At 38.9% G+C, this 17,397-nt stretch overlaps 1 protein-coding gene across 2 annotated transcripts in view; it reads right to left on the reverse strand.

The window, feature by feature from the left end:
• Positions 1-219: 219 nt before the first annotated feature.
• POC1A (POC1 centriolar protein A) overlaps positions 220-17,397 on the reverse strand; it is a 114,429-nt gene continuing 97,251 nt past the window's right edge. Inside the window, exons 9-10 of one of the 2 annotated variants that reach the window (XM_034777414.1) lie at positions 17,187-17,327; positions 220-2,644 (exon numbers count right to left, since the gene is read on the reverse strand). In XM_034777414.1, coding sequence (XP_034633305.1) covers positions 2,546-2,644; positions 17,187-17,327 — 240 coding nt within the window. In that variant the 3' untranslated portion in view covers positions 220-2,545. The remainder of the gene's footprint in view (positions 2,645-17,186; positions 17,328-17,397) is intronic. The other variant, XM_034777413.1, reaches the window with a different exon arrangement.

Genomic DNA, 17,397 nt, shown 5'->3' on the forward strand with positions numbered 1-17,397 from the left:
GTGTGTGTATATATATTTTTATACACACACACACACACACACACACACCCTATACACACACAAATGAGCATCTTTGAAATTAGTTCACCTTAAAAACTAAAAGGAAAAGGATCTACATTGAATGTTATACCCAAATTGCTTTTATTGAAAGCTTCTGTAAAATATACTATACAAAATGCTTACGTCTCCAAGACATTACTATATTTACACTATTAAGAGCAATACAAAGCTATATTTTATAAAGTTTTAGATGAAAAGCACTTAAGAGAAAATTGAAATCTAACTTAACTAAAAGAGCGTTCCAAGACATTTGGATTCAATTGATAAGATCCAATTACAAGTTCTCATTCCATGAAACCACTTTTTATTTTAATAATTTCTGCCAATCAAATTAGATCAGTTTAGGGATAGCCCTCCTCCTTTAAAAGCAGATTTTTCTTGTTTTAATTTTTCTTTCTCCATCAATGAAAATGATGTAATGACTTCACAACAGAAAGCCACTGAAAGCTTCTAGAAAGAGCATTTAAAAATGGCTATTAGGGGAAAAAATATCACTGGATCGATTCCAGTAGATGAATCTAAGTGAAAATAATGATTTCTCAGATTCACAGCTTGGAAATGGAGAAAATAAGCATTCTTAGTCTGCGGTTATGCAGAAAGAGATTCAAATTCATCAACCAAAGATGCTTGGAAATAAAACAAAGCCACTGGCTGCTTGCAAACCAAAAGGAGTGAAATCTATTATGTAGCTCCAGCTAGAAGGAGTTGGAGATGTGGGAAGCACTTGCATAGGAGGAGATAAGGATCTTTCTGGTGCTGGGAGAGACAATGAAAAGAGTTTTATCCTGATGGAAATAAGCAGCTCTCAGTCGGATTTAACAAGGTTTCAATAGAATTCAGGGGGACACCGCCTTCCGCAGAAACAGGTGCAAGAAAAGGGCTGGTTTTGCATAGGCCTGTGTGAAGACAGACATGCCAGCCAGGCCTCAGGCAAACTTCCATAATGCCCAGAGCACACCTGGAGATGGCAGGATTTGGAAGCTATGTGGGAGAGGAATGAGGCCGGGAGTCAGTGCAACTGAAAGGGTCAGAAATGCAGCAGCTAGGAGGATTTCAGCAACCAGGTGAGGCTGGGGCTCCTGCAGCCCATTTCTCAACGTGGGTAGGTAGTAGTGACACAGCAAGCAGTTATGTGGGGGGAGGTCATAGGTGAATGCTGGGAGGGGTATTAGCAAAGGCTCCTGTGCAGTCACATACTGGACACATGCATAGAGTCCTGACCATAGAGTCTAGGGGGCGGGGGGGGAATATCAACGTGAACTGAAGTGCCATTCCAGCTGTAAAAACAAGATAAAATTGATTTGGGACACTCAGAAAAAAGTAAAAGGCTGCGCTAACAGTTCTGCTATTTATCCTCCTCCCCACAACTCCCTTAAAAAATGAATCAAGGAGAATTAAGGAGAATGTTCCTTGGGACCATATTGTTTCTTACTAGCTGGTGCCTCTCATCTCGCCTTAGGCCCTGCTCTTTTCACTCTTTACAAACTACATAAGAGATGAGTAGATCCTACACACTACAATATCCTTTGTGCAAAGGACATTGAGATTCGCTCTTCATCAAATTCCCTAGGAGCCATTTGGGACTTGGATGATGCAGAACCTTCTAGAAGCATGAGTCACGTTCTCTGCTCGATGCTTGCTACAGTTTTAGAATAGAGGTGCGCGTCCACCATTTGGGCATTCTTTGCCTGTGAGCAAACCCCCCAGCACGCACACAGACACCTCAACCATAGATCAGTAAATCTGGTACAGCACTTTCCAGATGCTTCACATTCCCCAATGCTCAGATTAACTAGTTTAGCTCAGCAGCAGCTCTGAGAAGTTAGGATCTTCCCTTCCCCTATACTCCACATACAATACTTATGCTCTCAACAGAGCTGGCGCTAGGCATAAGCAGACTTCGGGCTTGTACACACTAGTGCTTACTTCGGTATAACTGATGTCGCTCAAGGGTGTGAATAAGTCACACTTCTGAGTGACCTAAGCTACTCCACCTTTCTGAGCAGCAGTAATGATGCCGATGTGAGAGCTCTCCCCCATCGGCATACAGCATCTGCTCTAGCAGCGCTACCACGGCGCAGCTACATGCATACAGCTGTGCTGCTGGAGTGATTCTAGTATAGACTAGTGCTAACTAATTGCTTAGGGTCCCGAGCAACTCATAGGGGCCCCCTATTCAAATTTTATTATGTATTGTGGAGACAAAAAATATTCCTGCTTAGGGCCCCCCATGGGCTAGCACTGCCTCTGCTCAATGGGGATTTAACTCAAAGGATCACAAATTGTTAGCTGTGTTTAGTGAAATAAGAATTTTATTCTTACAGTAACAAAAAAAAGTGTATTTACAGATGCCATTGGCTGTACATTTTATTTTAATAAAATAAGTGATTCCATCTGTTAAAAATGATTCACCCAAAGTATTAGAAACACACAAACAAAACCCCAAGCTTCCAGACAATTCCGGCTTTATCAGCCCCTCGTGGAATCAATTCCCTTTACTGTGCATGAGCTTCTGCTGATTCTCAAGACACTCCTTCAGCTTGTCTTCAGTCAGTGTCAGTCTCTGCTCCAGAATGGAAACAGTCTACAAAGGGAAATAATAAAATAAAGAGTGCTCCTGAGTGATATATGAAGATAAGCCACATGCTGTACGTTTACTGCTTAGCACAGCTGCTAAATATAACGTATCACAAGCTATTCCAGGGCTATACTCCACAATCAGAATTTCCGAAGAGGCTTCAAGCTCAGCAACTTCTATTGAGGATAATGGGAGCTGCCGAGCTCAGTTGAAAACCTGGCCCTAGTTATGGGTGCTGAGCACTTTCAAAGCATGGGCCCAGCTTTCCTCTTCACTCCCTCCCTCCTTTTGGTGGAGTGTTGTCTCCTTTTACATATAGGCAATTTCTGCTTCTAAAAGGCCAAATACCAGAGAGCTCATGTAATAGGTGTACACTTTAAACCCCTGACATACAGGTGCTTTGAGTAGTTATTCCCTTTTTTGGCCTGTTGTCTTTGATTTCATGTCTTAGTTCCAATTCTTTTCTCCTTTTCTGATTGCTGTGTCAGTTAGCTTAGAGAAGGGCTGCTGATTTATGACAAACAAACAGACCAGAAATTAAATGACAGGCAAAAAAACCTCGACAAGTCTAGAGTAGGCACAATTGCAAAAACAATGGTAAATATTCTTAGATGCGCTTTGTGACATTACACTCCATATTCTTTAAGAAATATGCTTATGATATGGATATGACATAACATATACTTTATGTAAGATATCACTGGAAAGGTTATGATTTACTGAATGTGATTATCCAATCTGTATGCCTGTGTCATTTCTGTATCTGAAATTAGGAATATTGACTATCTGTATTTCAAATGTGTTACTTTGGGTGTCACCCCCAGCTAGCCCTTCGGGTACAACAATGGAAAAGCCAGACAGGACTAATGGGCCATTAGCAAAGACAATGGACTGTGAAAGGGCTTAGTCTTCTTGTGGACACTCCAGACAGCCTCGGAGTAATGGCTGCCACAGCCCTGCAGAGACATGGGTCTGAGTAACCTGGTACTAGACCCACCCCTTGGAATGCCAGTGTTCTTCCACTGGGAGACAAAGGGTTCCTACCATACACAACTATATACGGCAAGGGAGTGACATCATCATGGTTCTCCTCTTCCTCCCCACCCAAAGAGACACTGAAAAACACCTGGGAGCAAGAACTGAACTGAGTGGAGAAGGGTTGAACCGAGGCTGGGAGGGCGTCCAGTCTGTGAGTGGAAATACCTGAAGTCTCAAGGCGCAGGCCAGTGCAGCTGCCTTTCAAGACTTTCTGTAATCTACCTGTGACAATATTTAGGGTGAGAAATTATATTTTGTAACCTGTTTCTTTAGTGAATCAAACTTAGTTTGCGTGTTTTTATTTGCTTAGTAATCTGTTCTGTTTGCTACCCCTTTAACCACTTAAAATCTGCCTTTTATAGTTAATAAAATTTGTTTAGTTTATTATTAAATCCAGTTTCTGTAATTTCTAACTCGGGGGGCAAGTTGTAGTACATATCTTCCTCCACATTGAGGGAGGAGGCAAATTTATTAGCTTGCGTTGTATAGATTTCTCCACAGCACACGACAATATACCTTTGGGTCTGCACTCCAAGGGAGGTGGACACCTGAGTGCTGGGGCAAGTCCCTTAAGCTGAGGCTTCCCAGAACTGACCTAAGTGTCTGTCGTTTTGCAGTTGGGTGTGGCCCTGCCTTTGTGTGTGCTAGAGGAGACTTAATAGCCTGGTTCAGCAAGACAGGGTAAAGGGGGTCCACGCTGGCAGAACAGGTGGGCTCAGTGGTATCCCAGCACATCAGGTGGCATCTTAAAGGGGGGCAACCCATCACATGATTATCTTAAGACTGATTAATGCCTTATAAATACGATCACCGCTAGCTCTTTCTCATAGCTCTAAAATCTAGATACAAACACGCAAAGTATGCAGGAAGCATATTTTAAATTACATGGAGATAAAATTTTCTGCTGGAAGTAATTTATTGATTACTTTGAAGTAATCAAAGATAGTCAGCAAGGTAAAAGTGCATTTCAAGGACACTGGAGCAGTCGGTAATATTGAAACATTAGATAGAGAAAGCATTAAATATAATTAATCAATATTTAATCACTAAAACACAATAATTTCATATTTTTACTAGGGCTGTCAATTAATCGCAGTTAAGTCACACGATTAACAAAAAAATTAATCGCAGGATTAATCGCACTGTTAAACAATAGAGTACCAATTGAAATGTATTAAATATTTTGGATGTTTTTCTACATTTTCACATATTGTATTCTGTGTTGCAATTGAAACCAAATTGTATATTTTTTTATTATGAATATTTGCACTGTAAAAATGAAAAACAAAAGAAAAAGTATTTTTCAATTCACCTCATACAAGTACTGTAGTGCAATCTCTTTGTTGGGAAGATGCAATTTACAAATGTAGATTTTCTTTTTGTTACATAACTGCACTCAACAACAAAACAATGTAAAACTTCAGAGCCTACAAGTCCACTCAGTCCTACTTTTTGTTCAGCCAATTGCTAAGACAGACAAGTTTGTTTGTTTGCATTTACAGGGGGAGGGATAGCTCAGTGCTTTGAGCATTGGCCTGCTAAACCCAGGGTTGTGAGTTCAATCCTTGAGGGGGCCATTTAGGGAACTGGGGTAAAAATCTGTCTGGGGATTGGTCCTGCTTTGAGCAGGGAGTTAGACTGAATGACCTCCTGAGGTCCCTTCCAACTCTGATATTCTATTATTCTACAGGAGATAATGCTGCCCCCTTCTTATTTATGTGACCAGACAATGAGAACAGGCATTTATATGGCACTTTTGTAGCCGACATTGCAAGGTATTTACGTGCCAGATATGCTAAACATTCCTATGCCCCTTCATGCTTCGGCCACCATTCCAGAGGACAATGCTTCCATGCTGATGACGCTCATTAAAAAAATAATGTGTTAATTAAATTTGACACTGAACTCCTTGGGGGAGACTTGTATGTCCCCTGCTCTGTTTTATCCACATTCAGCCATATATTTTGTGTTATAGTAGTCTCGGATGATGACCCAGCACATGTTCATTTTAAGGACACTTTCACAGCAGATTTCACAAAACATAAAGAAGGTATCAATGTGAGATAGCTATCTAAAGATAGCTACAGCACTCGATCCAAGGTTTAAGAATCTGAAGTGCTTCCAAAATTTGAGAGGGACGAGGTGTGAAACATGCTTTCAGAAGTCTTAAAAGAGCAACACTCCGATGCGGAAACTACAGAACCCTAACCACCAAAAAAGAAAATCAACTTTCTGCTGGTATCATCTGAATCAGATAACAAAAATGAGCATGCATTGGTCCGCACTGCTTTGGATGGTTATCGAGCAGAACCCATCATCAGCATGGTTACATGCCCACTGGAATGGTGGTTGAAGCATGAAGGGACATATGAATCTTTAGCGCATCTGGCATGTAAATATCTTGTGACGCCAGCTACAACAGTGCCATCAGAATGTCTGTTTTCACTTTCAGGTAACATTGTAAACAAGAGGCGGGCAGCATTATGTCCTGCAAATGTAAACAGACTTGTTTGTCTGAGCGATTGGCTGAAGAAATAGGACTGAGTGGACTTGCAGGTTCTAAAATGTACACTGGTTTATTTTTGTATGCAGGTTTTTTTGTACATAATTCTACATTTGAAATTTCAACTTTCATGATAAAGAGATTGCACTACAGTACTTATATTAGGCGAATTGAAAAAATACTATTTCTTTTGTTTTTTTACAGTGCAAATACTAGTAATCAAAAATAAATATAAAGTGAGCACTTTGTATTCTGTGTTGTAATTTAAATCAATATATTTGAAAATGTAGAAAACATCCAAATATATGTAAATAAATGCTATTCTACTATTGTTCAACAGTGCGATTAATTGCACAATTAATTGAAATTAATTTTTTTAATCGCTTGACAGCCCTAATTTTTACTTTATCAGTTAAAACCTAAAATGAGAAGCTCTGTTATAAACACTGATAAAACACTCCTCACACAAATGAAACTGGTGTTTATCCAATAAACACTAGAAAAACACCAGAAATGGTTACTAGTATCCAAGGCCTTCTCTACACAGAGCAGTAATGCAGACCATCAGTGGGGTGGGGGGTGATTTCTAAAGTTAGTAATTCTATCGGCTACTGACTCCTCAATAAACACAGCAGCAGATCTAGACACGAGAGGAACACCACACATTCCTCTGGATAGCTGGAAAGTGGGATCAGTCTAGCCAGATGACTGGTCAATCCAGCAAATCTGTTTTGGCCTGGGTCTGAGGGTGAAATAGATAAAAATATCGAGCAAAGAGTTAATGCCAGGGGCAAGCACAACCCCACTAAGACATCTGCAGGTGGATGCTATGGACATTGTTGGAATTATTTTCCTTACTACCCTCATCGTTAAAGATTTTATAGACAGAATCTGTATTTTTTTTTAATTGAGATTTGAAGAATTTACAGCTTGATCTTTTAACTTGAGGAGTCTTTGTTATTTCAAATACAATCTGGATGAAACTTGATTTTATGATAAGCGGAAGCTAGTACTTTGGACACAGTTTGGAACATGTTACCTTAGAAATGTTTGGCAGAGCATTAGCATGTATTGTATCAAATAGCAAAAGAGTTACTATTCCTACCTCTTAAGATTTTATTCTGCATCACACACATTAATTTATAAAGATATGTTTTCATTGTAGCAAAAGAATTTATCAGAACAGGACACAATGGCAAAAATCTTTTAGTGGAAAAGGAATTAAAGGCATCCTAATAACTTAATTTTAGATATGAGGATTTCAAACCAAAAAGCACAAAGGAGACACTGGAATGATTACATTTTGGCATTATGAATACGTTATTTCATTTTCTTCAGTTTTCATAATCTCATAATGATGCTATCAGTATAATAAGGCCAACACAGATGTCTAGACCTAATGTAAGAAACAATCCAAGTCCCACAGAATAGAGTTTGTGCTCCATATCCATGCCAACGTTCCTGGTAGTATGTGCCATATGAAAAGCAGTGCTGAAGCACCGGACAAACATCAGGACACAGACTCAGACTCATAGACTTTATGGTCGAAGGGACCATCATGAACATCTAATCTGACCCCCTGCACATTGCAGGCCACAGAACCTAATCCACTCACTCCTGTAATAAAAAAACCCCTAACCTCTGGCTAAGTTACTGAAGCCCTCAAATCATGATTTAAAGACTTCAAGTTACAGAGACTCCATTATTTACATTAGTTTAAACCTGCAAGTGACCTGTGCCTCGTGGTGCAGAGCAAAGTGAAACCCCCCAAATTATGGCTGAAGTTTTAGGGTATATTACTCCTCATAAGGCCCTCACAATTCTCATGGACACTTATGACAAACATGGCCAAACTGCACTGGTGTTAATCGTGATACATTTATCTGAATCATACATTTATTGTTGAGATTAAGGAGTCACCTGGAAGTATCTACCTGAGCAAGGCCTGCTTTGAGATATTATTTAGACTTATTAATGCTATATTGGAGTAGCTAAAGCCTTGCACATGAGTCCCTAGGGAAAGACTGATACATTCCAAACATACAAACTAATCAAAAAAAGGAAAGAAAATATACAAAGTAACTCAAAGCCCCAAAGCCCTGAGGGCTTTTTCATAATTACACCAAGAAAAATGTTTTTTTTTAAGATGGGGTGGGCCACATGATTCAATGCCATCAAAACAATGCATGCTGTATTATTGCAAGGTAACAGGTCCTACCTGAAACTCTAAGGGAACTGCATATTGAAGGACCGTAGACTGTAATGTCATATTTTTAACCAAAGTGGCAACATGAGAGTTTGCTTAATTATTCTTTACTGTATTTAAGACACGATCATTTTTAGATCACTTTAATGGTTAGATTATCTTAATATTACATTGGAGTTTTATTTAAGGACACTGCATGGGATATTTAAGGATAGAAGCTGTTCTTAACTGATTTTTGGTCTCGTCCCCCGTGTGTTATTTGGTGACCTTTCAGACGTTTACACTGTTTTATAGTACACAGAGAAATATATACAATATACTTCTAAAATTATCTATTTTAGTTTAGCCACAAATATATACTGAATATACATAGCTAAATATAGTTCACAGTGATCTAAACACTAATACTTTCACAGTAGCTCTGCAGAATTAGTCATTTTAGAGGCATTCAAACCACTGTAAACTTATTTAGTCTATCAGATTTCTTCTTTGAGCGGACATGGACAACAGCACAGGTTTAAAGCAATAGCTTCTAGAAGCCAAAGTCCCAGTCCTGCAAGATGCTGTGCACCTCGGGCCTAATCCAAAGCCCCCTGAAGTCAATGGAAAGATTCCCATTGACTGCAGTGAGGGATTGCATCAGGCCATTTCTGAGAGGTGCCGAGAGCTCCTTCTCATTGAAGGCCAATAGAAGCTGAAGGTCCTCGGCAGCCCAAGGTAGGTGCTCAGCACAGGAGCAGATCTTTGGATTGTATCGTGCAGTGATACTACAGAGAGACACGAGGAGCATAAGTGTGGTATTTAAGCAGTTTTAGAAGGAAAAAACCTTCCACATTTCCAGATTATAAAGGAATCAAAACAAGCATATTTCAGAGAGTTGCTTCCAGCAAACAGTAGCTACAAGAATATAATGCAGAGCACTGTCAATATCCTGCAAAGAAATGAAATATCCCGAATGAGTCTGAGAGCTCAAAATCAGGTTTCAGAGTAGCAGCCGTGTTAGTCTGTATCCGCAAAAAGAACAGGAGTACTTGTGGCACCTTAGAGACTAACAGATTTATTAGAGCATAAACTTTCGTGGACTACAGCCCACTTCTTCGGATGCATATAGAATGGAACATATAGAATGGAACATATATATGTTCCATTCTATATGCATCCGAAGAAGTGGGCTGTAGTCCACGAAAGCTTATGCTCTAATAAATCTGTTAGTCTCTAAGGTGCCACAAGTACTCCTGTTCTTTTTGAGAGCTCAAAGCTATTGTATCATCAAAAGGGAGGACTGAGAATTATGAAAAATAGTATCTTGGTCCTCTAGATGAGGGCAAGATGTCAAAAAGCAACAGCTCCTCCAGTATGTCAGAGGTTTTTCAGACTGAAATGCTTCTTAAAGATATCAAATAAGGAACATAGCATTGAATCAAAACCGATTAATTTAATATTTTCTAAAAGCCTCTCTTCTGATCTCTATTATCCACTGGTGTGTTTGTGTAGTGACAAAGGCACAAGAGCCAAAATTTGCAACTATTTGAAGTCATTAGTGAATTTTACTGAACCACTTGATTGTTCTACACTTAATGCATCTCAGAGAAGGGAAGGGCCATTTCATTCCTTTGCATTGTGTGTTCTGAATAACATTTCTGAATGTAAGCACAATAATGATTTTGCTTTACTTATTTTAGACTACATACTTTATTTTGAAGAACACTTTCAGTTTGAATTAAACTCATTCCCCCACCGCGTCCAAACTGTTTTTATACTAGTGAATTTAATTTAAAAACTTACCCTGCTACAATCACTTCCGGAATAAGTGAAATGATCCTTTAATCTCACACAACCTAGACTGTCCTTAGTTCCTGGTGTGGATTATCTCAGGGCTTTAGGAACTCTTCTAAATTTCACTGTGTTGTTTTCCCCCTGGCTTTAATGCAGGAATAGTTTGGATGCATATGAAACTCTGTTTCCTGTGGGTGGATTCTCTCAGCAATTTATGAATTTTTATGATAACCTGATTCTGAACTCTGTTTTCATTTGGAATAGACACATCTTTCTTCCCACACAAAACAGAAGCTATTTCCCCCAGCAAGTGCCCACTGTGTACTAGTGTTACATATATTTGTCCTACTGATAATGGCAAAGTATATTAACCCTGTATGATAATCTTGCCAAATTAAGTTTTCCCATTGCAGCTGAGCTATTCATTCACTGACCTTCTGCTCTTACAGAGGAATAGTTGAGCTGTAAGTGCAGCTAAGAAAGAGTGTGAGATAGCACACTAACACTTACACCTCTACCTCGATAGAACGCTGTCCTCGGGACCCAAAAAAATCTTACTGCGTTATAGGTGAAACCGCGTTATATTGAACTTGCTTTGATCCACCAGAGTGCGCAGCCCTACCCCCCCCCCGGAGCGCTGCTTTACTGCGTTATATCCGAATTCATGTTATATCGGGTCGCGTTATATCGAGGTAGCGGTGTATTTGAATACCGGCTCTGCTTTAGTTACATCAAACATATCCTAGAGCAAACGGGTTTGAATGAAAAAGCTACTCAAAAGAAAACATCTTTGTTGCCTCATAAAAATGGTATGAGAATATTCATTCCAACTCCTCATCTGGACAGATTCTGTATGACTACACTGCAATTAAACACCTGTGGCTGGTTCAGATCAACTGACTTGGGCTCGTGAGGCTCAGGCTACTGTGCTGTTTAACTGTGGTGTAGTTGCTTAGTGGAGCCCAGGCTTGGGACCCTCCCCACTCCACCCCGGACAGGGTCCCACAGCCTATGCTCCAGCCCAAGCTTGAACATCTCCACCGCAATTAAACAAATCCATTGCCTAAGCCCCTCGAGCCCAAGTCAGCTGATGCAGGCCAGCTGTGGGTGTTTAATGCAGCATAAATGCACCCATTGGATTGCCTACTGCATCTTTAAGTTTAGCCCATTTCTGAGAACAGCAAAGATATGAATTTCATGCTGCTACTCAGGAAAATGAAGCCTACAGTTTTTAACTTTTTATCTTTGCAAGTGAAATCTAGGATTACACTCATATTTAGGATGTTTATATATACAAAAAATACAAAAATATTTGCAAAATAAATCGAAACTAAAAGTGATTCTAGTTAATATTCTAAATACAGAATTCTTGCTTACATGTCATCTTAAGACCACTTCATCTACAAAGTAAACAAAGGAAGATGGAGTAACATTTACTCTCAAGTAGAAAAATATAATACTGGTTAAAAACATTTGCACAAACCAAGAGTAAAACATCATAACATGATGCTAACAGGCATAACACGAAGCATCATCACGGACATTAGCTACATCAAATTCACCTACTATGTCATTGCTAAAAGTGGTATGCAGCAGCCACTAGTCCCTTCTCATACAGCTTTCTAGAGTTAGTTGACGTGCTTCACTAAAAAATCAACCCCGCTTCAGTACATATATACAGTTGGGCAGGCCATAGCGCCTCTACAGCTTCATCACTTCTACTTCCAGCTAGCATCTGGCAGGAAGAGGCCTCTTAGTAGAATCAAAACAGTCCTACTGTCTCATAAGTAGACAGCACTCCACTTCTTTGTTATAGCTGCTGTCAGTGGAGGGAAGGTACTGACAATTGGTGAGCAGACAACGTACCTTCACAAATTTGCAACATGGAACAAAGAACTGTGCATTGGCCGGAGCACAGTTCTCAACTTTCAGATGACAGTGTTCAACTGGTTCCCTAGTACGAATGATCTTTCAGCATTGCAAAGTCATGAAAAATCATTTTTTCTCCCCCCGTAAAATACTGTTTAGGATATAACATTATAAATCATTTAAGTGATGGGCTAAGTAAAAAGAGACATTAGAAAATTAATAGGAGATCATTGTGATGTTTGCATAATTTCCAACCAAAGTAGTTTATCACAACTACAATGTGTTCCCCACATTATGTTAATTAAAAGGTTAGAGCTGAGTAAATTCAATGGGAACAAAAGAACATCATGATCACAGTTTTATTCCAACCCTCTCAAGATAGTATATTAGAAATATACTAACGCTCCCTCGATGCTAAACCATTAAAATGCCTGGGAAAACTGGGACAAATGTGCAAATATATAGTATGTGGAAATATCACAGCGGAAACCTGTCTTGTTTTCTTAAATGCGTGGTTCTGCTTATGAAAGTAAAGCTTTTCTAACTGGTGCTATTCAGGCATATTAATTAAACGGTTCATTATAAGATACCAGTAAGAGACATCTAACATACTCCTGGTCTTTTTCCAAGTAGACCCTTTGTGTACCTTTTATTTTACGAAGACACCAGACTTTTTTTTTGTTAAGAACCACTTGAAATGAAGTGGCATTTATATATTTTAGAGAGAGGAGTCTTTATATCTGGAATCTGAATTCAAACATGCAGCACCAGTCAAGAGGTAGATCGACACTTCACTGGGCAACGGGCAGCATGCAGATGAGCTGCCACCAGAGCAGCTCAGGAAGAGGACTGTTACTCAGAGTCACAATCTCCTTCCTTGCTTCCTCCTCCTCCCTCCTTCAAACTCTTGCTCTGGATGAAGGGCATTGCCTCAGGGCTACATCCAGCACTGGTCATGTTACCTGATCACCAAGGCTCCTCCCAGTCCCAAACCACCTTTGTGAAACAGAAGTACTGGTGGCTTCGCAGAGCCTACTTCCCCAAGTGTTGTAACCCATGGTCCATGTAGCCTGCACAAGACAGGAAGAGGCACTTTACACTCCTTTACTCCCTTGCATGAATACACAAAGCTACTGATGATCTAGGGCCAAGGCCTCAGGGAATGGTAAATTTAACCAAACTCTAACAACATGGCTAGTTATGTCCTCCAGACTTGCAATGATAAAACTCCACAATCCTTTGGAGCACCTGACTCCACAGAAGCACAAATTCAGTCCTTTCTGACCTCCTCTGGCCTCCTATTCTCCACACATGCATCTCCTCTTGCTAATAATTATTTTTACTGTTCCCACCTGCAGCACTCTGAAGTCTTAGTTGTGTGTTGTCTTGTCTCATTCAGCCAAAGTCACACACTCTAAGGGTACAATACCATCATAGTGCTTGCAGAGTTATGGAATTGTTTAATATCATTAAATGCACAAATCTACTCTCACATAACTATACTGGGTGTACCAAAGGATACAGCCAGTGTCAAGTGAAGATTAAAACATTAACATTAAATTATTTTAGTGTTATTCTGGTGTCGGTACAGCTTGGAAAACTTTTTCCCTAAATGCAGCTATTTTTATCATCTTTTCAGACTTCATTTCCAACTTTATCCTATGTTCTAATTTATTCCTCCTCCACTCCTCTCTCTCTGCTAGGTCTAAAATAACATTTGGAATTTCTGAAGTTACTGAACCTCTTTTTAAAAGGTATGTTTGCATTGCATAGATCTATTTTAAACCCACATATAGTGTTTACTACAGTATTTTCCCTCCTATAAAACACCTGAACAGTAGAAATGGAGCCCATTACACAATAATTAGAATTGTGTATCAGAATTACATAATGAAAGAAAGAATGCATTCCAATCCTACTACTGGTGAAACAACAAATATTGTATGAATTACTAGCTTCCATTTGATTCATGTGTACAACATTGGAGATGCTAACCAGAACAGTTTGAAATAGATCAGCAGTAGAATCTAAAAGTACTCCCCCTACCTCCCACCCCATTGTTTTCTTGTATTTCTATTGAATAGCATTACGGTTCTTTTAAAAGAAAATGTTTTTTTGTTTTTTTACCTCCCTATTTCCACTAAAGATGTAAGTGTTGCAAGATTCAACACATTTAGATAAAACTAGGACTATTTTGACAATCCACCCCAACCTCCACACTTTTCAATCATGTTCATGTTCCTCAGGAGCAGAAGACTGAGTTGGAATAAGAATTAGTGTTATATATGATATGATACATTCAAATTCTTCTGCATTCTATGAAAGGGCAGGATTTCTTTTTAATATGAGAAACAAGGAAGACAAACCTGTTATATTTGTATAAATGCATGTAGACTCTTATTTTTATATCCCGCTCAGACAAAAAATTCCTTAATTAAAGAACAGGTATGTGCACTTGAATAACCATACCACACGTAACCATTAAGATAGCTATGAACCCACTTGTTAAATTTTCTCACTCAGCCTTTCCAAATCACAACGAGGAATTAATCTTCTTTGCATTATGTCATCAAGATCCACCACCCTGTAATACATGCCTTCTCCCTGCACCTCCACATACAATATTTAATCTTTCCATTCCACATGGTTAACATTAAGAAATTACAATTTTCTAACCGGAGTGATGAACTGGTGTTTTGTTGGAGGTGGTGTTGATTTTTAGTTGCTGGTTATGTTTTGTTATGCTGTGTTGGATTTGGATGTGTTGCATGTTCACGGTGGGGATTAAGTTGTTTATCATTTTAGGAAGCTGGTATTGTAATGTTTAGAGTAGTGCTATTTAAGTGATAATGTAAGTAAGAATAGTGTATTAAGATTTTTTCAACAGTTAAAATGTTTGTGGTTGGAGTTAAAGAAGTGTGCCGAATTAGTGGAGGCAGGAGTTGTGTGTGGTGGATGAGGGTGAGGTAATGTGATTAAGACAAAATTAATGCTTAAAAATTTAAACCACCACACCACAAGACAGGGCTGTGGTGAGACCCAGATATGTGCAAGGGAGAAGCATGGTGGAGAGAAACAGGACAGAAGCTGTTGGGGAACAGGTGGGAACTTGAAGTATGTGGAAGGAGTTAGGGAAAGAGTAGGATTTAAACAGGGGAGGGGACAATGGAGCTACGCTGATTTTACAGGCTGAGGATCTAGAACTGAAGTTAATTCTCTTATGCAAGATAGCGATGCATTCCCCAAACTGAAGAATACTATGTGTAGAATCTACTGACCAGTTTTTTTTTTTAAAATATGAATTGAACATATAGATTTCCTTAATTTCCAGAAAATAGTATGCTACTAGACCACTCCTACCATGATCCATGCAGGCTTTCACACTTGTGGAGAAGGAAAGTTTAAAGGACACAAAGAATTTTATTTTAATGTTTGGAACCCCAAAATTGTGAATTCACAGAAAGTGATCTTAATTTTAGTATATGATTTGTAACCATTGCAAATTTAAATTTTACAGTGCTTTGAAAGCATAAAGTGCTTATATAAAGGACCAAGAATTAATTGTGGCAAAGGTTACTGCTGACATACATTTTAATAGAATAATCTAGATTTGAATTTAGATTTTTATGCTACCCCCTGTGACGCATGACCAGAAAGGGTTAACTGTCCTTCAGGATGAATGACTCAAATTCAACTCTTAAAGACAAATGGGGAGATAATGTTTGTGTTTTTGAGCATTTACATATATATTGGTAGTGGTCAACAATGTAATCAAACAGTCCCTATCTATGCTATATTCTGTTAATTCAGATATCAAAGGGACATAAATGAACTGTAAACATAGGCTGTCCGCTGTATTAATCTCTTTGAAATATATAGCAAATCATCTGCAAATGGTGGAAAAACAGGCAATTGCCTTATGTTAATCTGTGTGAATAATTAAGGGCGATGCTTAGGAAATGAGAGTCTATTGTTTGCCGAGGGACTCCGAGCTGTCAAAGAAGGCCTGAACTATATAAAAATGGGTTGGGTCCTGATCCTATCATCTCAGATCTGCTTAAGCTTTATCAGCGCAAGTTAAAGTCGCAAGATGAGATCCCAGTTAAGCTGGTACTCCCTGGATATAATACTGGACATTGGACTATAACCTATGGACTAAATTCTAAAAGAACTCTTTGTAACTACAAAGCTCATAATCTCGGTTATAAATCTGAAACTCAAGAATTGAACTCATGTCTGTATGTATATTGATCTGTTAACCATACTCTCTCTTTTCTTTTTTAATAAATTTTGGTTAATAAGAATGGGCTGTAAGCATGTATTAGGGTAAGATCTGGAATATTTATTAATATGGAAAGTAATGGGTGTGATCCTTTGGGATTGGTAGAACTTTTTTATGTGATGAAATAAGATTATCATTAATCTTCATCATATCTGACATGGGTAACTAGGTGGAGGCCTGAGGCTGGGTTACTTTAAAGGAACTATGTTTTGGACTTCTAAGTAACCAGTGAGGTATAACAGAAGCTGTTTAGTGCTGGCTTGGTAAATCTAAGTATTGAAATATCCACCAGCTTTGGGGGATGTCTGTTCCATTCTTTGCAGTTCATCCTAATTGAGTGACCTCAGCTGGCTCCCCATGGGACTCCAGTCACACAACCCTACATTATTCTCTAATGAGCTCTAAAGTACTCCCTGAAAAAGTTAAGATTAGCTCCACAAAAGGGGATAAAATATAAGGTGGGATTTTGAAAAGCCATCAGCACTGGCCTAACTCTGCTCTCACTGAAGCCAGTAGAATATGGCACAATGCATATGCCATACATGTTGAATTCAGTAGCCGTTTGTGTTTTACCATAAAGCAAGATAATAGTAGATGGAGATGGGATTATATTTAAATTACAGGTTTTGTGGACTGTAAACTTCTTTATGTCCTTCCAATACTTATAAAAAAACAACATTTTAAGGATATTGTGACAACTTTTTAGATAATTCAGAAATTTGACACTCTCCATCATTCTACAGAGATTTACCAATAAGCTTCTGAGTTTTGAGACTATTCACATTTTTACTTTAAGGATCTATTTCAAAAAGTCCATATTTCACTTGATGACAGAAGATGACCTATTATCATGAGCCTATAAAGCACTTCATACCTGAGTAAGAACATCTAACTGTCCCACAATATGCTCTAGGGTATCTGCAAGACTCGTCTCCTCCTCTTGCTGGTGCTGGTTCCTGGCAGATTCTTGTGTTTTGTTTTTCTTAGGAGGATCACCGCAATCCATTTCTGATTGCTAGGAAAACAAAGAGACACTATATGTTAGTATAATGCAAGCAACAGAAGTATTTCTGCCTCAGGGATAG

This window comes from Trachemys scripta, chromosome 7 (genome assembly GCF_013100865.1).
Source record: "Trachemys scripta elegans isolate TJP31775 chromosome 7, CAS_Tse_1.0, whole genome shotgun sequence".
Lineage (NCBI taxonomy): Eukaryota > Metazoa > Chordata > Testudines > Emydidae > Trachemys > Trachemys scripta.